Raw genomic sequence first — 25682 nt, 5'->3', positions numbered from 1 at the left:
TTTGTTTCTAATACGTATGTTACAGTTGTTCCGGAGGAACGTCTTTGTGGACAAAAGCTTCCAAGCTAGAAGGGCTTGCTGATGGAATTTAGATAAATTAATTTTCAATTTATTTGGCAGAAAATTACATTTTAAAATAAAAGACCTCCAATTTTGGGTTAAAATACCAAATTGACTCAGGGTTTTTAAGACTTTAAAGGTGTTCACAGTGTGAATGAAATCTAGGACCTAGTACATTTTTCTTTAGCTTATGGGACTTATTTTTCCAAATTAAATCCAGAAAAATTAGATTTACGTCAGTGGCTGTTGAATCATTTACAAATAAGGATAAAGATGGATACACAAAACGAGATATAGACCCTCTGTGATTATTGTAGGGTTTCTGTTGTAGTTTTTTCCTGTTTTATTTTGTAGTTTCTCTGCTCTCCCATGTTATATCTTGTTTTACTTCCTGTCTTCTGCTTTCCCACCTGTGTGATTACCTGTCCCTGCCCCTATGTTGCACCTGTGTCTCATTGTCTCCCCTGTCTTGTGTATTTAATTTCAGTCTTTCCTTTACTGCTGTGCAAGATCGTCTGTTTTCTGTGTGTGCAGCCGTCGAGCAGTTTTTCCCTGTTTCCTGTGTTCCTGAGTTCCTGATTCCTGTGAATTTTTGACTTCTTCCTGTTTTTCGGATTTCCCTTTGCTTGTCGTTTCCTGGACACTGTTGCCTGTAAGTTTTATTAGTGCTTTAATAAAACCATTGAACTTTACTCACCTGAGTTGTGCATTTGTGGCTCCATCTCCTGGTGTGCTTGACACCCTCTGCTTTGGAGAGGAGAACTCTGCCCAAAATAGACAAATCCTTTTGAAGCCAGATGTTAAAAATAGTTTTAGTCTTTTTTAGTCTACTTGAAAAATGTAGATGTTGTCTAGCAATAAGATTTCTAGTTACAGACTGATGTCATGAAGTGGTGTATGTATGACACGCCAATTAGTATTCCATTATTGGCGTGTTATCAAGACGCATACTCGCTTTTTAGCGTGTTTATCAACGCCATTTGGCCTCCATTGACTTACAATAGTAGTATGAAAGCCCGGAAATCCACATAGGGAGGTTGGTTGGAGGGGTGTATGGGTAAAACAACACAGGACTTTCACCCAGGAGACCAGGGATCGTGTCCCGCGTGTCCCGTTTCCTAAACCCAACCGTCCCGTTCTTCCTTTCCTAAACCCAACCCGTTCGCCGTGATGCTAATTCCTCGAGTCCTCGAGTGTCACTCTTACACTGTTGCCCCAGGCAACCGATAGCGTAGGATCCCAAAATGGTGGGTGGGCTCAGACACCTCCCAGATCGTCACGTGACAGCAAGCTACCATGACGTATGTCCTCATTCTCAATACGGCGTAGACATACACGCATATAGCTCAAAATGCATAGGGATATAGTATTACCAAACAGATACATGAAATGTACCGTGTTTTCCGGACTATAAGTCGCACTTTTTTTCCTACTTTGGCTGGTCCTGCGACTTATAGTCAGGTGCAACTTATATATCAAAATATATATAATTTAACATGTTTTGTAAATGTTAATTCATACTGAAAACATTACTGTCTACAGCCGCGAGAGGGCGCTCTAGGCTTGTGACAACTAGAATGCTGCTCCTAAAGACAACTGAGAAAGAAAAGAGATAAACTGCAGGTAGTAAAATATGCAGCCGAAAACGGTAATCGAGCAACAGAAAGAAAGTTTGAATTGAGGGAGAATCTTGTGAGGGAGACTGGTGAAAAGGTGACTCTTACTGCAATGAAGAAAACAAAGAAAGCTAATCGGCTAATCGCAGGCTGAGAGCAAGATGGCCAGAGCTGGAGGAACGAGTCACAGATGGGTGCTTGAACAACGTGCTGCCGGGAGGGGCAGTTATGTCTCCACGCCTTTTAATACTTCCATGCTCCACGCCCTGGTAGCTAGGTGTTCTGGGTGCTATTGTATAGTTCAATAACTGTTAATTTGTTACGTTAACATACCGGACACCTACCGTATTCAGCCTCTGTGCTATTGTGTAGTTGACAGATGAAAAAGGCTGTTTTTGGTCTTGGATTTTGTGAAATAGATTTCTAAATAAATGCGACTTATAGTCCAGTGCGACTTATATATGTTTTTTTCCTCTTCATGACGCATTTTTTGACTGATGCGACTTATACTCCGGAGCGACTTATATAGTCGGAAAATACGGTAATTTAAAAGTGTGGTGAGTGTGTAAGATAAAAACATAGAAATTAAACTAATAAAAGCTGTAAAGATGTTTTAATGTGTGAATATGTTTGGTGGCGCTCTGCTTGTAGTTCCTGCTGATGTCCACCAGAGGGCGCCATGATGTTGCTCACCAGCACAGAGATGAAGACAAACTGGGGACTTTGGGTTAGCTTGACTGTTCATTATTAGAGCCCAAGCACCGACATCATCGAGGGCGAAAGCCCTATTGCTCTTCCAATGTTTTTTTTCTTCTTTCTTTCTTTCCCCTTTATTTCTATTCTATGCATTTGAGTGCAGTTTTGAGGTTCTTGGGCTACTTGAGAACGTACGAAAATTGGTGTGCCTGTCAGACTTTGTGAAAATTGCGATGTGAAATGGGTCTCAGGCTTGGGCATGGCAAATTGGCTCGATAGCGCCCTCTATCAGTTTTCAAAGTTAATTGTTAGTTCATGTCCTCTACCTTAACGCAGCCTTCACATTGGCACAGTAGATACGGCTGCGAAACAACCGGAAGTCATTCATTTCCTCTGGAGATTCGCAGACCGCATGCGAACGTGCGGTGCGAAAGAAATCGTGTCCGTTGAACGATTTCATAACGATAATTTTTTTAATTTTCATGATTTCCTAACGTTATTAGGATGGTTAATACAAATGTATTAAAATGTATAATTATATGGGTGGCAGTAGCTCAGTCAGTAGGGAGTTGCGTTGGGAGCCAGAGGGTCGCTGGTTCAAGTCCCCATATGGACCAAAGTATGGTGGTGGACTGGTAGCTGGAGAGGTGCCAGTTCACCTCCTGGGCACTGTCAAGGTGCTCTTGAGCAAGGCACTGAACCCCCAACTGCTCAGGGTGCCTTTCCATGGGTAGCCCCCCCTCACTCTGACATCTCTCCATTAATGTATGTAGAGGTTTATTTATTTATTATTATTTCAGGACAATGCATATTTGATGTAGAGGTACTGAGCATGGGTGTGATTTAGCATTTAAATATCCATTATTACAAGCTTCAGTCCCAATTTAAAAAAGCGATTAATCGCGATTAATTACAGCAAATTGTGCAATTAATTAGTTAATTTATTTTAATCGATTGACAGCCCTAATATTTTTGAATAAATATTTTCGATATTTTGAGTCAATTTTTTTTATTATTTCCATTTCTTTTTATTATCTACTTTGGAAATTCAATTGCTAAAACCAAATACTACACATGAAGTCAGCATTGAGATGTGTGTTATTCAGACATATTTACACCTGTGCTAGTAATTATTTGACCACTCTGTTAACCTTTGAACTGACTCATATATGACGCAGGACATAGACCCCGATTTATTTTTTCCTCCATGGGTGCTCACGGACCCTTTAAAAAAAAAAGTAGTCAAAAAATGTTTGCATCTCAGAACCTTAGGAAATGGACAGCAGCCGACAAGAACACACACACCTATTAACTGGATCATAAAGCTGTGAAGTAGGCTTTCAACTCAGGACAGCTCCACTTCTCACAGATACAGATAGGATTGGAGATGAGAAGATTAGGGAGTTAACTGACATGTAACCGGCATCAGCTTCGTGGGAAATTAAGAATGTGATTGGTGGATATGATATGGAGCAGGGGACTGACATCGACATAACCAATCACACTATGACAGACGCTCCACTTAGCACCAACTGCAATGTTTAATTTTAAATGAATGGAGCCTACTGGCAGTCTGGCACACACATTAATTTTTTTTAAAGTTAAGAATTCAGAGCCTTAAGGCAATACAGGCGCTGCTGGCCTTTCTTGCAAAGCAAACTAGTATTTGGCTCAAAACACAACTTGTCATACATAATGGATTCTAAATACCTGTACTCTTTAACAACCTCTATTTCCTGACCATTTATACTAGCTTTTACAGTGTTAGTGACATTATGCCTAAAGTCAATACACATGTCCTTAGTCTTTGAGGCATTTAGTTCACAAAAGGCATCCTGACACCATGTTATAAAGTGGTCAGTGACCGGACTGTGGGGCGTTTTCTCGTTGTTCAGTAAGCTGACAATAACCGTATCATCAGCAGACTTCACAAAGTGTTGGTTATCAGTCACTAGGGCTGCTCCCTCTTAGTGGATTAGTCGACTAATCGGTCACTTTGGTCTTAGTACACTTAGATCTCTTTAGTCCATTAGTCATGTCTGATGCTGTTTTCATGCTGAATGACTTATTTTCAAGAACCGTACGAGCTCATCTCTGGTAAACACAAGAATTAAAGTGGTGCTTTAACATGACTCTTTGCAGAGAAACTCAGATTTACAGATCTGTCAATTAAATTAACTAATCGATTAGTCGATACAGTTGAATGAGTGTTAGTCGACTAAGAATTTCTTCAATCGAGGGGATCTGGGATCTATTAGTGAGGAAGTCTAATATCCAGGCCACAAGGTCGGCCTCCAGTTGGAACTGATGCAAGAGCTTCTCAACCAGCAGGTGGGGCTGAATGGTGTTAAAGGCTGGCGAGAAGTCCACAAACAGTAGTCTGGCATGGTTTTTGTTGCCCTCAAGGATTTTAAGGATGAGGTTGAGTACTGATACGGTTGCATCCTGGACCCCTCTGTTGAGTCTATATGCAAACTGTAGTGGGTGGAGGAGGCAGTCCGTCCTAAATGTAAGATCTCTTTTGATCAGCTTTTCAAAGGACTTCATCACTAATGATGTAAGGGCTATGGGTCTGTAATCATTTAACGTCTTTGGGTGGCTATTCTTTGCAGCAGGGGCTATAGTTGACTGTTTCCATAAGTCAGGGACCTTCTGTTGGCACATAGATCGATTAAAAATATAGTTAAAATATATTATAATAGAATAGAATACAACACATCAGATAATCCCATGCTTTACATAACCATGGTTTATTAGAGGGAAGCATTTGTGTGTGTGTGTGTGTGTGTGTGTGTGTGTGTGTGTGTGTGTGTGTGTGTGTGTGTGTGTGTGTGTGTGTGTGTGTGTGTGTGTATGCATGTGTGTGTGTGCGCGTGTGTGCGTGTGTGTGTCTGTATGTATGTGTGTGTGTGTCTGTATGTATGTATGTATGTATGTATGTATGTATGTTTGTATGTGTGTGTGTGTGTGTATATGTGTGTGTGTGTGTGTGCGTGCGTCTGTGCGCGCGCGCCTGTATATGTGTGTGTGTGTGTGTGTGTGTGTGTGTGTTGCATCATGGCCAGTCCACCTTAAATCTCTCCTCGCTGCAGCACGTGACCGTATTCCTGGAAAGTTCCTGGAAACGCTTCTTTTGTGTTCATGCTGATTTATCGGTTATCAGGCGGCTCGGTGGACTCGGTCTGTCCGCAGCGCAGTGACGGGCGGACCGTGGACGGACACCGTGTTCGGGACATTCGCGGTGCTTTTTTAGCTATCTGGGAAACGGAAATAAATCGGTGTTTTTCTGTTTGTTTACCGTTTTCACCGGAGCGCTGCAGCTCTGACTGACTGACTGACTGACGGCTGAGATCTGACGGCTGGAGCAAGACCCGCCATTTGTGCATTAAACTTAAAGCACAGAGAACCATAAACACATACATGAGAGGGACTCTGCTGTGGATTTTAGACCGTAAATGTTGCCCGGCATGTGGGGCTGTTCGTGGAGAATTAACTGGCATCGCTGGTCCTGAGCCAACGGCTTTGGCTAGTTAGCAGCAGCTAGCTCAGACAGCAAAGCTCTTAGGTAATGTATGCATGTATTTGATCAGCCAACATTAAGTAACATCATGAGGTTTATTGCAGGTTATGCGGGGGTGATAAGCGCCAGAGTCCGTGGAGAGCACCTGTGCTGAAACTGTAAAATTAGTCCAATATAAATGAGTTGTTTTTTTTGGGAGAATTTAAGAGTAAACTATAAAGAACCGGAGCAAATAGTAATTTTAATTTGTTGACACGTTAATATACCAGCTAACTACTGAGTAAACGTAAAATTGGAAGAATTCTGAATGTAATTTGGCGTAGCGTCACAGTTAACCCCGTTCTTCGCTCGAAAAACGGACAGTGTGCCAAACTCAATAGATTTTTTTTCAGCGATTTAATGTAACCTCAAATCTGCTGGAAAATGTGTTTTCATTACAGTCCAGTTTTATTTCTACTCTGCTGACAAGACGCGATTCGGAAAGTGTGTGTGTGTGTGTGTGTGTGTGTGTGTGTGTGTGTGTGTGTGTGTGTGTGTGTGTGTGTGTGTGTGTGTGCGCGCGCGCGCAAAAGATCAATAGATTATCTAAAATCTATCTCTTTAAAATTGTGTGTAAAATGTTAGCAATTTAACGTTAACATCGGTTGTTTAAATCTGCTGGAAAACATGTTTTAATTACAGTCCAGTCTTAATTTCTACAGACAAGAAGCAATTCAGCTAGAAAATAAAAGATATGAATCTAAAATCCATCACCTTATGCCAAATTCTTTGTAAAATTTTAGCAATTTAACGTTAACATCGCTTGTTGAAATCTGCTTTTTTTAGTTCTTCACTGACCACTCTGAAACTCTGCATTAAAAAACTGTATTTAGTAAAATATATAAATTAGATATATTGATGTTTTTTTGCCCATGTAACAACGAGTAGATGTGATGAGAAACATAAGAGAAAGTAATACAATTAAGAATAAAGCACCTTCTTAAATCTTTCCGTTTTCGAGCGATGAACGGGAATAATTGTTACGCTACGCCAAATTACATTCAAAATTCTTGCAATTTTACGTCTCCTCGGTGGTTAGCTGGTGTATGAATGTGTCTGAAATATTTAAAAAAAACTATTTACTTCTGTTCTTTACAGTCCACTCTTAAATTCGGCACGCAAGAAACAACTCCTATATTCAGATAGATTATAAAATGGAGACATCTCTGACGTTACACCAAATTACATTCAAAATTCAATCTTTTCCAGGTCGCCGCGTGCAAACATGTTCTTTATAGTTGCTCCTTAATTCCTACAAAACAAAATCAGCCGATCGGTATTTATTAAGTTACCAAAAGATATAGAGATTACAACCAAGATGTTAAACATGTAACCGTGATGAAAAACACGTAAAGTAACGGTTTGTTTTCCTAGTACAGAATGGGGGGGGGGGGCAAACCCTGCTACATTATGCCAAACTCTTTTCAGATTTCCAGCAATTTAAGGTCGCCTGTTTTTTCGGCTCGGGTACAAATCTGCTTAAAATAAAACCCATTATGTATTGTGTTTATTACTTCCACTCTTGAATTCGGCATTCAATAAGAAGCTTCCACTGCTTCCTTTTAAGATGGATAAAGGTATGTTGTGTAATATCACAGGGATAGGAATGCTAAAAGATAGTTTACATATTACATTTTTATCAGTTAATATGAATGTCTTCTTGTGTGTCAATAACTTAAAACTTAACTTTTTTTAAAGTGTACTAAACTGAATATCTTATTAACCCCTTCAGACCTGAATCCTCACATTAAATCAAAATTTAAACTGTATTATATTTTTGTCTGCTGTGTTTGTTGTGTAAAATGGCTTGGCTTGTTTTTAACCATGAATATCTTAAGTTTATTGACATTTTTTGCTGATTATTCTCTGGTTTGATTGTTAAAAATGTCAAAAAATGGTCCACACTCACTCACACTCACACACACAGACACCCACACACTCTCTCACACACACACACACACACACACACACACACACACACACACACACACACACACACACACACACACACACACCTAGGGTGACCAGATGAGAATGGGTCAAATTCGGGACGAAATAATTATTTTTATTCAGGAATTCAACTGACTGTCATGTCTGCTCTTTAACAGCAACATCCAATCACTCCTTCTCGTGGCTGCCTGGTACTCAACATGAATTTCAAAACACCGCACCAAAATTATTTATTATTTTTATTCAGAAACTCAACTTGTCTTGTCTTGTAAACCCGAAAATACGTCTGGTCACCCTACCCACACCCACACACACACACACACACACACACACCCACACACACACTCACACACACACACACACACACACACACACACACACACACACACACACACACACACACACTCCCACACTCACACACTCTCACACACACACACACACACACACACACACACACACACACACACACGTTTACAGTGTCATGTTTTGAATCCACCAGGGACTTGATGTTCTATAAAAATCAACATCTTTTATGCTTTTCCTTTTTTTTGTTTTTACCGAATTCTTTAGCGACTCTTTTGATGCTTATTGTTGCTTGTTTTTGTCGTTTCTTTGGCAAATTTTCTCAACATTATTTGGTGCTATTTGTTGTTTTTTTTACCGACTTTTTTTGACTGTTTTTGTCGCTTTTTTGCGACTTGCTTCCGACGTTTTTGACACTTTTTCGTCGCTCGTTCTTTATCGCTTATTTGGCGACTTTTTGACGCGTTTTGTGATTATTTTTTGCAACTTTTTTGACACTTACTGTTGCTTTCATTTGTCTTTACAAATGTTTCTGATGCATTTTTATTTTTTTAGGTTATTTTTTGGGCATTGTTAGGCCTTTATTTCCACAGGACAGATGCAGACATGAGAGGGGAGAGGGGAGAGGGGGGGGATGACATGCAGCAAAGGGCCGCAGGTCGGAGTCGAACCAGTGTCTGATGGATAAGGAACTTTTATACTGACTTTTTTTGACTGTCGCTTTTTTGCGACTTACTTCCGACATTTTTGATACTTTTGTTGCTTTTGTCGCTCGTTCTTTATCGCGATTTTATTTTTTATTTTTTTGACACTTATTGTTGCTTTTATTTTTTTAGACTTTACTGATGTTTCTGATGCTTAATTTTTGGGGATTATTACAGGGGAGAGAGGGGGGGGTGACATGCAGCAAAGGGCTGCAGGTCGGAGTCGAACCTGTGTCTGATGGATAAGGAACTATTTTTACTGAGTTTTCCCAGGGCTGTATATGGTAATAACCTCTGTGGGCGATTGTCATTTCCCTGCTCTGCTGTATATTTCCAGTAGAAACCGGTGCAAGCCCCGTCCCACGCCAGAGGGTCTGCCGGTCGGGTCTGTCCAATGACCTGCCAGTCCTCCGAGTCCACAGAAACCCTCGAGAGCGACCGCCGAGCCGACGCCAACGCCACCGCTGTGGAATCAGACGAGAGCACCATCGCCGTAGCCATGAAGGACCTGAAGAACACAGGTACGCTCGCACCTGGAGGCCTGCACGCTGCTGATGTCACCACGCAACTTCATTTAGTTAATGTCCCTTTTTACTGGAAGGCAGATAGAAGTAATTGTATAATATATAAGAATATATGTGTAATAGAATTGTTTAATTCAGTTTTATTTATGGTATTGCATCATAACAGAGTTATCTCGAGACACTTAACAGATAGAGTAGGTCTAGACCACACTCTATAATTTACAAAGACCCAATAATTCCCCCCAAGAGCAAGCAAGTTGTCTTCTCGTCGACCATGATGCAACTTTGTTTTTTTCTGGGTTGAAATTTCAACATTTAGTTGTTCTTTTTCTACACTTTTCTCAACATTTTTGTTAGATTTTTTTTCAATTCTTTTCTCACTTTTTTCCAAATTTTTTGTCCATTTCTTTTTCTTTTTTTTGTCACCATTTTGACGTGTTTTTTTTTTGTCACTTTTTTTAAACAAATTTTTGTCGCCTTTGGCGATGTTTTTGGTGAGGTTTTCTTTCTGCGTTTTTGTAGCTTTTTCCAACATTTGTCACTTTTCTCAGCGTTCTTTTGTCATAGTTGTGATATAGAAAGTTTTCATAAACGGGTCAGATTTGACCCGAGGACTGCAGGAGAGTTAAACGGTCTGTTACTGAACTGGAAACAGCTCACTTCCTGTCACCGTTTCCCTCCGTTAAAAGGTTCAGGGTGCAGCACTTAATCCGAACCCATGAAACTAAAAGATGTAATGATTATAGTCCGACTTCTCCAGCTTTTAGTTTAGTCTTTAAGCTGTTTGACTGTTATTAATGTTGTGTGTCCCTGTGTGTGTGTGTGTGTGTGTGTGTGTCCCTGTGTGTGTGTGTGTGTGTGTGTGTGTCCCTGTGTGTCCCTGTGTGTCCCTGTGTGTGTGTGTGTGTGTGTGTGTGTGTGTCCCTGTGTGTGTGTGTGTGTGTGTGTGTGTGTTGTGTGTGTGTGTGTGTGTGTGTGTGTGTGTGTGTGTCCCTGTGTGTCCCTGTGTGTCCCCGTGTGTGTGTTGTGTGTGTGTGTCCCTGTGTGTCCCTGTGTGTGTGTGTGTGTGTGTGTGTGTGTGTGTGTGTGTGTCGTGTGTGTGTGTCCCTGTGTGTCCCTGTGTGTGTGTGTGTGTGTGTGTGTGTGTGGTGTTGTGTGTGTGTGTGTGTGTGTGTGTGTGTGTGTGTGTGTGTGTGTGTGTGTGTGTGTGTGTGTGTGTGTGTGTGTGTGTGTGTGTGTGTCTCTGCCTGCCGTTCTATTTTTTTTGAAAGAGAACAGGACTCAACACATTAAATGGAGTCTGGTGGGTTTAGTGCTAGTGCTCTCAGAGCTGTAAACAGTTAAGGTCTCAAAGAGGTTTAAAAGGTCTATCTCTGTAGGGATCCATCCCATAATGTTGTCAGACACTTAGAATAATAATGTGAGTCTGTCAGCAGCAACAACAGAACTTTTAGTGGACGCTGACTGCTGCTGAACATTAGTCCTGTAGGGTTACAGTACAGCCCGGTTCTGGTTTGAGAGAGAGAGAGAGAGAGAGAGAGACTGAGACTTTATTGATCCCAAGGGGAAATCCTCATGAATAATATGGACAATAAAAGAAAAGATGCTAAATAAAAGGTAAGGTGCTCTATGAGAGTGTGTGTCATGGTGGTAGTGCAAGACCTAGTAATATAAAAACTATAGCAGCGCAAGGATAACGTTTTAAAAAAGACAGCATTAAATATGGGCATTATAAGGGAATAAAGTAGACAGTAGGATAGAGTTAATGTAGTGTACTGGAGTAAATGTACTTAGTTACATTCCAGCTGTGTGTGTGTGTGTTTTTTAAGGCCTGTGTGTAATAACAACAGATTGTAAATTGTAATTTCCCCATTGGGGATCAATAAAGAGTATAAATTAAATTATAATTTATACGGTTCCAGCGGTGACAGTAGCCTGTGTGTCTTTGTGCTCTCAGGCTGGTACTGGGGCAGCCTGACCGCCAACGAAGCCAAAGAGATCCTGCAGGACGCCTCGGAGGGGACCTTCCTGGTGCGGGACAGCTCCCAGCGGGACTACCTGTTCACCATCTCGGCCATGACGTCGGCCGGCCCCACCAACCTGCGCATCGAGTACAAACACGGCAAGTTCAAGCTGGACTCGGTGGTCCTGGTGAAGCCCAAGCTGAAGCAGTTCAGCAGCGTGGTGCACCTGGTGGAGCACTACGTGCAGCTGTCCCGCGCCAGCGACAAAGCAGCAGCAGTGGCGGCATCAGCGGCGGCTGTGGCATCGAACTCTCAGCCCAACGGCACGGTGCAGCTGCTGCTCACCAAGCCGGTGTACACGGCCACGCCGGCGCTGCAGCACCTCTGCCGCATCGCCATCAACCGGAGGACGCGGCGCGTGCAGGAGCTGCCGCTGCCCAACAGGCTGAAGGACTACCTGACAGACTACACCTACAACGTGTAGCGGATTCAATCCCATCATGCACTGCTCCGATAGGAACCGGCAGCAATAACCAGCCGGAGGGACACACCTCCGCGGGACGTCCGGTCGACAGTCGAAGGTTGAAGTCCCTGAAGTTGCCGTGAACTTGTGCCGCTGCAGTACAAGGTCCAAAACACTTGTATGACCCGTCAGTACTGCTCTGTTGTACTTTTTTATTTTTTTTAAAGATTTATTTTAGAGAGAGAGACAGAGAGAGATCACAGGTCGGACTCGAATGCTGGACCTCTGCGTCGAGGCATACATTTCTATGTATATGTGCGCCTGCTCTGCCCACTGAGCCAACCCGGCCACTTTGCTCTGCGGTACTTTAACCAACCACAACGTGAGTTTAAGACCTTCCTCCGCGGCGCTGTTGAGGACGGTCTGGACATGTTTCATCACATGTCATTTAGCTGACACTTTTATCCAAAGCAACTTCCAATTGCTATATACGTCAACTAGGGGTTAAGTGTCTTGCTCAGGGACACCTTGGTTGATGCATGGCAGTGGGAATCGAACCTGGGTCTCCCACACCAAAGGCACGTGTCATATCCACTGCGGCATCACTACTTGGTCAGTGGTTATTGGACCTGTCCAGTTAAACGCCACATACTGTTGTGTTGATCTAGATTACTGTCAAAACGTTCGCTTTCTTCCGAGTCGACTATTAAACCAACAGCTCCACCAAAAACATCGGCGCGGTGGGTCCGTTCTAAGTGCAGGTTGTTCGGACAGACCTGCCCCCACTGCTCAAAACAATCCTAAAGGAAACCCTGCAGCCATAGTAAAAACAAACAACACAGACAGCATGTACAAACAGTAGTGCGTACTATGGTCCAACATGGTGTCGTGCAATGCATTAGTTAAACATTGCTCAAAATAAATAAAAAGAGATCACAAGTACAAGAACTACAATTCTCCATCGTCATGCAGGCCTGTTCTGCCTTTTTCTTGTGGCCATTTAGGAGCTTAATAGAGACTGGGCTACATGAGTTGTTGAAAGGGTTAAGTCTGCAGAGAGGAACTCTAACCCCCGTCCTACCGGAGGGCAGCAGCTCATACTCTGCGTGCAGAACGTGAGACTTGGCGCTAACAAGCCTGTTCATAAATACTCTGCGTGGATAAGAGCTCTTTAACACCAGTGATCTTCCATGCAGTATGAATCAAGCCTACGCTTTAGTTTTTAACTGCACAGGGAGCTGTGAGACCGTACCTGACCACGCTCTCCACGACTGCCTGATCAAATATCAACATCACTTTTTTATTGACGCCATGAATTCGCAAACGTAAGAAATGCAACCGGTCTGCAGCAGAGACTGTCGACACGCGTGCTCCATTTAGTGACTCGTCAACATAAACGCCAAACGCCATTCGCACCGGCCCAGTGGCCATAGGAACTGACCTTTTGTTATTCTAATCACAGCCATCTAACCACCACTATGTGGAGAGGGGAGAAGGGAAAAGAGCCTGCTCTGAAGTAGGAGCTGAAAGAGTTAAAAAAAAAAAAACAGTTCTAGTAATTTTATGTTCTAGGAACTGCAGAAATCCCTCCGGTCAGAAATCGGCTTTAGACTGCAGACGAGCGCCAGAGACGCTGGAATCCATTTAGTAGTTTGTATCGTCTGAACACGTGTTCAAAGAACTGCTCTCAAACTACAGCCGCAGCTAACAAGTCTAATGGTAAATCCAAGACTTACAAGAGATTAAATACATACAGACACACAGAGACACACACACAGACACAGAGACACACACAGACACGGAGACACACAGACACACACAGAGAGACAGACACAGAGAGACACACACAGAGACAGACATAGAGAGACACAGAGAGACACACAGAGACACAGAGAGACACACACACAGAGACAGAGAGACACACACACAGACAGAGAGACACACACACAGAGACACAGAGAGAGACACACACACAGAGACAGAGAGACACACACACAGAGACACAGAGAGAGACACACACACAGACACAGACAGACACAGAGAGAGACACACACACAGAGACACAGACAGACACAGAGACAGACACACACACACAGAGACACAGACAGACACAGAGACAGACACACACACACAGAGACACACACACACACAGAGACCGACACACACAGAGACACACACACACAGAGACACACACAGACACACAGAGACACACAGACACAGAGACAGACAGAGAGACAGAGAGACACACACAGACACACACACACAGAGACACATACACAGAGACACAGACACAGAGAGACACACACAGAGACACACAGACAGAGACACACAGAGAGACACACACAGACAGACACAGAGACACACAGACACAGAGACAGACACAGAGACACACAGACACAGAGACACACACAGACACACAGACACAGAGAGACACACAGACAGAGACAGACACACACAGACACACAGAGACACACACAGACACACACACAAAAATGGACAAAACTGTCCGGCAAAAGTCAAACTTCATGGCTCAGTTCAAACATTTATTGTAAATAAAGTGCCATGGTGGACACAGGAAGGGGCGGGGCTTCCCTCCCCGTCAGTAAACAGACACTCAGATAATGTTTGCATCCCAAATATCTGATTCATTAGAGTTTAAAGACTTTTAAATTCATGTTTACTCTCCCAAAGCCCTGACAGAAAGCACCGTAAACAGAGCCAGGGTCAACGCAGGAAACGGAGGCCTGTGATTGGCTGACGGACGGCCATGAGAAGTTCACTCGAGGTCGACCGTTCGGCGAAGCGACCGGGCGTCGTTTCCTGCAAACAAAACCCCGCGGCGCCGTGTTGTTTTTCATTGGGACGCTCTGTGTCACGGCCGAGTCAGTTTGAGTTTGTGTTGGACTTCGTCCCCCCTGCTGGGATGGAGGACTCTGGGACTCTGGGCCAATCACAGCGCAGGAAAACAGAGGCCCGCTCTGTGCCGCCACATCAAAGTTCAGTTAAAGCCCAGTTCAGACTGATCTCATGAAGTGGTGTGTGTGTGACACGCCAATTCTTATGCCATTTTGGCGTGTTATCAAGACGCATAATCGCTTTTTAGGGTGTTTATCAACACCGTTCGGCCTCCATTGACCTACATTACGAGTGAATTTTACTTATTTTCTTACTTATTGGGAGCAGTAGGCTAGATGGAGCCAGTTACCTCCAGGATCTGTGCTAAGCTAGGCTAGATATAGCCGGTTACCTCCAGGATCTGTGCTAAGCTAGGCTAGATGGAGCCAGTTACCTCCAGGATCTGTGCTAAGCTAGGCTAGATATAGCCGGTTACCTCCAGGATCTGTGCTAAGCTAGGCTAGATGGAGCCAGTTACCTCCAGGATCTGTGCTAAGCTAGCCTAGATGGAGCAGGTTACCTCCAGGATCTGTGCTAAGCTAGGCTAGATATAGCCGGTTACCTCCAGGATCTGTGCTAAGCTAGGCTAACGGTGGGGACATGAGGGTTAAAGAAACACCAATAAACACACAGCACGTTTTCCTCCCATCCAGGAATGCTGTGTGGACTAATCAGACCTTCCTCCGGAGAGGTGTGGAGGAGGGTCTAGGAAACAGACCTCAACCTATTTTGGCGTCTCTTCCAGCTGTTTTAAGGAACAGTTTAAACCCACGTTGTGGTCATTAGTGCTACGTTTACACGTGGCCGCGGCTATTTTTATAAAGGACATTTCAACCTCTCGGTTTTCAAAAAAATCTCATCGTGCACAGCTGTAGGTGGCGGTGTAACGAGAAGGTCAAGCCCACGTTAGCCAATCAGAATCCCCAAACTGGCAACAACAGCAACCAATCGAGTCTACTCTCTTCTCTTCCTCACTTCCTCAGCTGCCTGAACTTCCGTTTTGTCTCAGGCTGTGTCTCAAAGCGCCTACTGTCACACTTCAAACACTCAGTTTGAAGTATATCGTGGAGATAACGCACTGAAAGTACCAGGATGTCCCCCTAAAAACGGTCAAAAAGTTCAGTGTGGAACGATGGACACTAAATGGGCGCCATCTGGACTACGCAGCGGAAAGGGGGAGGGACCAGGGGACGTAGACCAGCAGCTGATTGGACGAACGCGTCACGTGGGTCTGGCTTCTCCCGGACTTCACAACAGAGCGTAATTTTACTAAAATAGTTCACCGAAACATGTTTCTGAAAACATTTTTAAGCGAGAAATGGGCCGTGCAGTGTCTGAATCTGTCTTCATTTCAGATCAACAAAGGTCAGTTTAAGAGATTTTTGTCAGATGTTCAGAGGCGGCGAGTCGAGCCGACCGCTCGTCATTTCCGGTTAAGAGTTTTAACGTAAATGTCCCGTTTGGGACGACACTAACCATCCAAAGTGGCGCTACGGCAGGAAGTGGTCAGTGACCATTAGTAACCTGACTCCACCAGATGGATCGCTTCGCATTAGCTCGGCATATCCATCTGGGAACTTTCCGTTGGAGAACTTTTGGGAAGGGGGTGAAAATCCTGGTTATCTGATTGGATAAACCATCTGTCTATCTACCACCTATAGCTGGTGATAGACGGGCAAAATCAACCAATCAGATCAGCGAAGCGTATGCAAATACAACCAAGAGCCAGGCTACCCCTGCTGCTGCTGCAGGCAGAGCATAGCTCGTTAGCTCAGCGAGCTAGCAGCAGGTCGGTAAAGGATATTTACTGTTTGTGTAACGAGAATTTAGGAATAAAAGGCCCCTTTTCAGGTTCCTGGTCCATATTCCAAAAGAAGGATCCAAGAGGAAAAAGCATTAGCGAATTAGGGCTACCGCTGTCTGAAAATCCTGGTTAGCTGATTGGATAAACCATCTGTCTATCACCACCTAAACCCGCCTCAAAACCAACGCTGATTGGTCGGTCGTTTTGGCGAACGGCTCCAAATGTTCTCTATCTCGAGATGCCAGACTGACCTGCGAGTGGAAAACTGGAGCTCGCCAGATCAGGGCGCTCTCACCAGGCTAGCGCATTAGCAGTATACTGACAGAAGTGTGCGGTTTGAGACACAGCCAGCGTCTACGTGCAAACGAAGATTTCCCAAATCTCCTCTCTGGCCGGAGGTTTTAGAAAGACTCGGTTCCAGAGGAGGATTCTGGGTTTGCGTGTAAACGAAGGGACATGTCTCCGTTGGTCACAATAACCATGTAGGTGTAAACGGGGTATTAACGGGCGAGTGAGCGGGGGCTGCGCGGCACACCTTTGCCCGCGGCGTTGAGCCTGTGCCGACTGGTAATGGGTCGTTATAAGGTTCCTCTCTGTAGCTTTTATTTTTGTACGCTGGGCTGATCATCGAAGAGAAAGGTCGCCTGTTTTCCTCCTGCTACATTTCATGGTGATAAAGAGCTACATGTTCTCTAGACATAAAAGAAGAGGACACACACCAAGTCTCACACACACACACACACACACACACACACACAGACCTAGACACACACACAGAGACCTAGACACACACACACAGTCACAAACACACACACAGAGACCTAGACACACACACACAGTCACAAACACACACACAGAGACCTAGACACACACACACAGTCACAAACACACACACACACAGAGACCTAGATACACACACCAAGTCTCACACACACACACACACACACACACAGAGACCTAGACACACACACACAGTCACAAACACACACTCACTCTCACTCTCAGAGACCTAGACACACACAGTCTCACACACACACGCAGAGACACACACACACTCTCACTCACTCTGAGACCTAGACACACACACACACTCTCAGAGACCTAGACACACACACACACACTCACTCTGAGACCTAGACACACACAGTCTCACACACACACACACACAGACACACACACATGCACACACACACACATGCAATGTCTCACCCACCAACAGAAAGCCTTCTTAAAATGACTAAATCTTGATTACTGAACATGAACCAACAACGAGCAGATCTTTGTACATATCGCAGCCTGCAGCTTTGGCCCGTTTTGATTTTTAAGAAATATTTATTGATTGTGTCACACTGTGTTTTTCGGGTAAATGTTTTTGTAAAGAAGCTGCCCAGACTCTGAAAGCATGCGCTGTCTGCTCTGTAATGTTGATCAGCTCCATGACATAAATACAATAAAAGTTTGATATGGTGCTCCATCATGGTGATGTGCTCATGTTATATTTCATCACACACTCTCTCTTATGTTCAATATATTTTACTTAGAGATGCTTAACCCTTGTGTTGTCTCCCCGGCAACCATGGAAACACACGTTGGTTGTCCCTATCTCAATGTTTTAGTCACTTTTTAAAGTTTTTTATTTGACATTTTTGTGGGGTTGTTTTTCTAACATTTTGGTCACCTTTTTTCCAACATCTTTTATTGCTGTTTGTGACGTTTTTGTCACTTTTTCTGCCTTCTTTGTGGCTTTCTGCCTTTTTAAGTGGCTTTTTCTGAGATTTTTGTCACTTTTTCTGAGATTTTTGTCACTTTTTCAGACATTTTCGTCACTTTTTCTGACATTTTCGTCACTTTTTTTCAACATTATTATTGCCGTTTGTGATGTTTTTGTTGCATTTTCTGCCTTTCTGCCTTTTTATGTGGCTTTTTCTGACGTTTTCGTCACTTTTGTCACGTTTTCTGACATTTTTGTCAACTTTTTTTAGGTCGTCTCGTTCCTCTGTACATACAAACACAAAATAGATTTAGGGGCCGTCCACACGGAGACGCTTTTTGGTGTAAACCCATATCATCGTTTGGCCCGATTGTCCAAACGAATCCTGGAAATGCACTGCCTGAAGACACACTTTTTTGGAACCTGGTCCCAGGGTGAAAAAATTCACACACACACACACACACTCTTGCAACTTGTAATTAGTAATGTTTGAAGTATTCAGTGTATGCCAAAGTCAATATGAGTCCCTGAAGGTTTGAAAAAAAAATGAAGGTTTCATAAAGTTGGTTGAATACACCCACCTGGCCCGACCGGCCCAACGTGTTCCCTTGTCTGCTGTGTAGAGACCATTCAGCCAAACTTCATTGAAAAATCTCCTCGTTTAAGGATTCCTCTTTTGCCGTTAACTAACAACTCTTGATAGAAAATAGAATATGAGCCTGTTGGAAAGTTGAGATTCTTGTAGTAAATTCAGAATATATTTGATCAACCAAGTCGCACTTTTTAAATACAAAACCTTTGTTTTAGAATTAGCTTACGCTGTTTGCTCGCTCCTGCTCACCCGCACAAAGAGGCAGTCGGGACAAAACGGTGAGCTGTTCTTAACAAAATAGTGGTACCCGGTATATTACATGTATGCCGAATTGAAGAGTGGTTTATAATAATTCACTAAATCAAAGTGGTTGCACCAAATTGGAAGAGTTCCAGATGTAAAACTTGAATAGGAAACTGAGTGGTTAGCGTTAGTAAAACGTTGGTTCCGCTGGCGTGTTTCCAGTCGGACACAATAACATTGAGCCCACGCTAACTGAAGTTGTCCGGGGCGGGCTAGTAGCGACCTAGCGACTAGTTGTCATGCTGACTAATGTAGTTATGAGGTTAGGAGTTAACTAGCGAGCTTTAGAGGAGTACTACCGGACACATGGACCCGGTTCACAAGGCTCTACTGCGGACACACCGGCTAGAGTTGTCCGGGCAGCTGCTGGTCAGTGACGCCATCGTTCCGTTTCTGTACCAGGAGAACGTTCTAACGGACGCGCACGTGGAGGCCATCGAGTCTCAGCCGACCAACCGGCAGAAGGCTCTGAAGCTGCTCGAGCTGCTGCCGAGCCGCGGGCCGCGCGCCTTCCCCGCCTTCCTGCGGTCTCTGGACGACTTCAGCTGGGTCCGAGACCAGCTGCTGCTCGAGCTCAAGACCGGACCCGGACCCGGACCTGGACCTGGACCTGGACCCAGACCGACAGGTGAGACAGACAGGTTCCCTGGAAGTGATCAGTTTGAATCAGAAACACCTTCAACACACAGACAGACACGCACACACACGCTAAGACACACACAGACAGACACACAAACAGACACACACACACATATACACACAGACAGACACGCACATATACACACAGACACACACACATACAGACGCAAACACACACACAGGCATACACACAGACACACGCTAACACAGACACACACACACACACAGACAGACACACAGACACACACACACAGACACACACACACAGACACACACATACACATATACACACAGACAGACACACAAACACAGACACACACACACACACATATACACACAGACACAGACAGACAGACAGATGCTAACACAGACACACACAGACACACACACACATATACACACACATATATACACACAGACACACAAACAGACACACACACATATACACACAGACAGACAGACGCTAACACAGACAGACACATTAACACATACACACACACAGACTCACACATTTGTCTAATACATTGTCGTGTTTCTTTAGAAATAAACAACGGACAAATAGAGTCTTTAAACTCTTCAGATGTAAAGTTATTCTCTGTCAAAGTGGCGTCAGAATGAATGGGAGTCAATGGGATGCTAACGGGAGGTGATGCTAACGGGAGGTGATGCTAACGGGAGGTGATGCTAACGGAGGTGATGCTAACGGGAGGTGATGGCTCGGTAGCATCAGAATGGCACCAGGGCGCCATAGGAGGTTCCAGTTCTGAAGCGAAGCTTACCCCCGCCCCCCTTGGTGATACTGTCGGTACACGATCCGTTCTGCACATGCGCGAGATAATCCTGTTTTACCGAGGATCCGACCTGCACGATCTGTTCCACGCTAGCCTATGGCTAGCCTCCACCGGGAAGCTAACGTTAGTTTAGCTAACAGCTAATTCGGCTAACCGCTAGCTGCCAGCTAGATTCAGTCTAAAATAACGTTAAGTCAAACTTAATGGGAGAAGCAGCAACAGCTACATGAAGACTTTACAGTAATAACAATAAAGACAAATATTGAGTGATTGTATTTTAAATGAGCACAAGTAAAGTAGAGCTGACGTAACAGCTGTTATATATGTTAACGTTTATTTTCAGGTTTTATTTTGAGGCTCTTTTAAAGTTATTACATGCTGTCTCAGCTAGCGGTTAGCCCAATTAGCTGTTAGCTAAACTAACGTTAGCTTAGCTGTCGACCGGAAGCGTGGAACAGATCGTGCTGGGTCGTAAATCCTCGTACATACAGCGCACGCGCGAACATTTTGCACATGTGCAGAGCGGATCGTGTACCGACAGATACCATGTGATGTTACCAGGGAGGATTCTGGGTAATAGTTCTCAGAGTCTCCGGTGATACTGTCAGTACCCGATCCGTTCCACCTGCACAATCCGTTCTGCGCATGTGCAAGATGACACGTATGCCATGACGTATAATCTGGGTAATCGGCAGCACCTGTGTCCCAACATTAATTTCGGCATTCAACGAGGGTCTGGTTTCCGGTACAGGCAGACCAAAAACGTTTTCGCCATCTTATTCATCACTAAATTCACTTCTGAGAACATTTTAGGAAGAAGAAATGACCTGTTTAGATTTCGAATATATGCAGTCTTGCGTAAATCGATGCTGAATTGACAATTTGCTTCAAAGTTTTCGGAGTTGAGAAGCTCCATGAAGTGAGGCGACAGCCAGCAGCCGCCTGCCCCAGCCGCGAGCTCGTCGCTGGGCCATGACTGGCTCAGAGACCCCCGCTGTAGGCTGGAGGTCTCTCACACCACTCTCGTAAATAAGAGGCTTTTATTTGGCCGTTTAAATATCACAACACATGTTCATCATAAGATTAACGAGAACCTTCAGAGTTACACTCCACACACACACACAGACAGAGACACACACACACAGACACACACACACACAGAGACACACACACACGCTAACAGACACAGACACACACACACACACACAGACACACACACACACACACACAGACACACAGAGACACACACACACGCTAACAGACACAGACACACACACCACACACACACACACACACACACACACACACAGAGACACACACACACGCACACAGACACACACACACACACACAGACACAGACACACACAGAGACACACACACACACACAGAGACACACAGACACACACACACACAGAGAAACACAGAGACACACACGCTAACAGACACACACACACACGCTAACAGACACACACACACAGAGACACACACGCTAACACACACAGACACACACACCGACACATATACACACACACACACAGAGACACACACGCTAACACACACAGACATATACACACACACACAGAGACACACACGCTAACAGACACACACACACAGAGACACACACGCTAACACACACAGACACATCCACACACACACAGACACACACGCTAACACACACAGACACACACACAGACACACACACAGAGACTCACACGCTAACAGACACACACACAGACACATACACACACACACACGCTAACACACACGCTAACACACAGACATACGCTAACACAGACACACACACACAGACACACGCTAACAGACACACACACAGAACCGCGTAACAAACACGCTAACACAGACATACGTAACACAGACACAGACACACAAAGACACAGACACACACACACATACAGACACACTAACACACAGACACCTACGCTAACAAACATACAGACACACGCTAAACACACAGACAACACACACTACACCCACAGACAACTACGCTAACACACACACACACACGACACATAATTAAAAAAAAAAAAAAAAAAAAAAAAAAAAAAAAAAAAAAAAAAAAAAAAAAAAAAAAAAAAAAAAAAAAAAAAAAAAAAAAAAAAAAAAAAAAAAAAAAATAACACACAGACATACGCTAACACACACATTAAGCTAACACACAGACACACACACACACACACACGCTAACACACAGACACACGCTAACACACACGCTAACACACAGACACACGCTAACACAGACACAGACACACAAAGACACAGACACACACACATACAGACAGGGGAGGAGGAGCAGGAGGAGGAGCAGGAGGAGGAGGAGGAGGACAGGAGGGAGAGGGAGGAGCAGGAGGAGGAGAGGAGGAGGAGCAGGAGGAGGAGCAGGAGGAGGAGGAGCAGGAGGAGGAGGAGGAGCAGGAGGAGGAGTAGTGGGGGGCTCTTCTGAGTTTTGCTTCCTGCTGCTTTCCAGGAATCTGAGCGGTGCATGTTTGAGCTCTAAAGTCATCGAGTTCTTCAGCTTCATACAAGCCTCCAGAGGAGCTGGGGGGGGCAGGGGCCTGGGGGGTACTGGGGGGTAAGTCCATCGATAGGTGGGGGGGGCTTTTCTGCTCTTTTTTTCTAAGTTTTTGTCGACTTTTTCAAGGTTTTTTTGGACACTTTTCTACGCATTTGTCTCTTTGTTAAAGGGATTTTTGGACAATTTTTCTCAATCCCTGCAGACACACAAACACACACACACACACAGGCACAAACACACAGGCACAGACACACACACACACACATACACAAACACACACACACAGGCACAAACACACACACACACACATACACAAACACAGGCACAGACACACACAGACACACACACACACATACACAAACAAAAACACACACAGGCACAAACACACAGACACAGACACACATACGCACACACACAGGCACAAACACACACACACACACAGGCACAAAACACACACACACACACACAGGCATAGACACACAAACACACATATGCACACACACACACACACTTAGACAAACATACACACACACACACACACACACATATACCGTACACGTACAAGTACCGCTGAGTACCGGAACCGAATTCCAGGCATCCATACCAACCCCAACATGTGACTTTTTCCGAGGAAACGTCTCTTCAGACGCTTCCCCCCAAACTGTGATCATGAACCAGATTCCTCCGGTTTTAGCTGCCTGTTGCTTAGAGGATTTCGAGGGTTTTTTGGGGACATTTTTGTCGCCTTTTCATGGAATGTTTTGGAGACTTTTCTAGGTATTGGCGCTTTTTTTTCAAGGTGGTATTTGTCGCCTTTTTAAGAGTTTATTTTTGGACACTTTTCTACGTTTTTGTCGCCTTCCTTGATGTAGAGCGCCGGTGTGAACCGGCGTGGAAGAAGCAGCCGAGTGGGTCTAAAGTTATAAACAAACAGCCAGCGCTTACAGGCATCACTTCCTGTGTCACAGTGACCTGAAACGATAAACACTGATTGCAACATTTCAACCCCCATGGACCGATAAATACCGAGAATTAAAGTCGCAGCAGAGCCCTCGCTGACGTAAACAGCCCAGAAATCACCATCACCAAACTCCACCAGACTCCATGTAAATAATCAGGACTTTTAGCGTGTATAGCCCATATTAAATCATGAATATCACAGCGTTTAAAATATCCATGAATATCAGCTTTGTATAGCCAGCATATCTCACAACTCAGTAAATAATCAGACTAGCGTGTATAACATACCACAACCAGTAAATAATCAACTTTTAGTGTGTATAGAGCAAGCATATCTCCACCAGACTCCATGTAAATAATCAGGACTTTTAGTGTGTATAGAGCCAGCATATCTCCACCAGACTCCATGTAAATAATCAGGACTTTTAGCGTGTATAGAGCAGCATATCTCCACATGTAAATGGGTGAATTAAGGGTTTATTTCAACCAAACCAGAGTGGTGATTGTTGGAACAGTGGAAAGATGAACCAAGACGGCTTTTGATAGTTTTATTTAGTTTTACGAAGATAATGATTATTTACATGGAGTCTGGTGGAGTTTGGTGATGGTGATTTCTTTGATTTCGTTTCATGTTAAACTAAAAGGATCTTACTCGTGTGTGTGTGTGTGTGTGTGTGTGTGTGTGTGTGTGTGTGTGTGTGTGTGTGTGTGTGTGTGTGTGTGTGTGTGTGTGTGTGTGTGTGTGTGTGTCGTGGTCTCTGCAGACGCGCGGCGGCCTCCCGACTCGGTTCTCCAGAAGGTTCCATCGGACCGGGACCTGTCCCGGCTGGCGGCGCGGCTGGGCCCTGCGTGGGACTTGGTCCTGATGGATCTGGGTCTGTCTGCGGAGGACTTGTTCCGGTGCCGGTCCGATAACCCGCTGAGCACCCACGCTGCGGTTCTGGCCGGTCTGGTCCACTGGAGACGCTGCCACGGCCGCGGAGCCACGGTCCAGAGACTGATGCAGAGTCTGGAGGCAGCAGACCTCCATCCCTCTGTTCTAGAGGAAGTCCTCATGTCCTGATAGATGTGTAAGAATGTAACTAAGTACATTTACTCCAGTACCAAATGTTGAGGTACTTGTACTTTACTTGTACTGTGTGTGTGTGTGTGTGTGTGTGTGTGTGTGTGTGTGTGTGTGTGTGTGTGTGTGTGTGTGTGTGTGTGTGTCTCGTCTCCTTCACATTTCTCTTCTGTCAGATTTTCCCTGGAAACACCTTCAACACACAGAGACACACACACACACACACACACACACACACACACGCTTACTTAGACACACACACACACACACACACACAAGCACCCTTACACACACACACACACACACACACAAACACACACACACACTTCCCTGGAAGGGATCCGTTTTAATCAGAAACACCTTCAACACACAGACACACACTCGCACGCTTACACAAACACACACAGACACACACGCTTACACACACACTTACAGAGACACACACACATAGAGAGACACACACACACACACACGCTTACACAGACACACACAGACAGACACACACGCACACACACTTACAGAGACACACACACATAGAGAGACACATAGAGA

General features: G+C 44.4%; 2 protein-coding genes across 3 annotated transcripts; both read left to right on the top strand.

The window, feature by feature from the left end:
* Positions 1-5483: 5483 nt before the first annotated feature.
* On the top strand, positions 5484-13410 carry socs2 (suppressor of cytokine signaling 2). 2 transcript variants are annotated; one of them, XM_039791663.1, is made up of 3 exons: positions 5484-5937; positions 9229-9409; positions 11370-13410. In XM_039791663.1, the coding sequence occupies exons 2-3, from the start codon at positions 9283-9285 to the stop codon at positions 11858-11860; spliced, it is 618 nt and encodes a 205-aa protein (XP_039647597.1). In that variant the 5' UTR covers positions 5484-5937; positions 9229-9282; the 3' UTR covers positions 11861-13410. The 2 variants fall into 2 exon arrangements, with proteins under 2 accessions (XP_039647597.1, XP_039647596.1); XM_039791662.1 differs by having other exon boundaries at positions 5485-5937; positions 9226-9409.
* Positions 13411-18901: 5491 nt separating this feature from the next.
* cradd (CASP2 and RIPK1 domain containing adaptor with death domain) lies at positions 18902-25599 on the top strand. Its single transcript, XM_039791067.1, has 2 exons — positions 18902-19772; positions 24832-25599. Exons 1-2 carry the CDS (start codon positions 19451-19453, stop codon positions 25128-25130), a joined length of 621 nt encoding a protein of 206 aa, XP_039647001.1. The 5' UTR covers positions 18902-19450; the 3' UTR covers positions 25131-25599.
* Positions 25600-25682: the final 83 nt, after the last annotated feature.

Source organism: Perca fluviatilis, chromosome 23 (assembly GCF_010015445.1).
Source record: "Perca fluviatilis chromosome 23, GENO_Pfluv_1.0, whole genome shotgun sequence".
Classification (NCBI taxonomy): Eukaryota; Metazoa; Chordata; class Actinopteri; order Perciformes; family Percidae; genus Perca; species Perca fluviatilis.
Note: the sequence above shows the minus strand (reverse complement) of the source record. Positions and strands in the feature narration are given on the sequence as shown.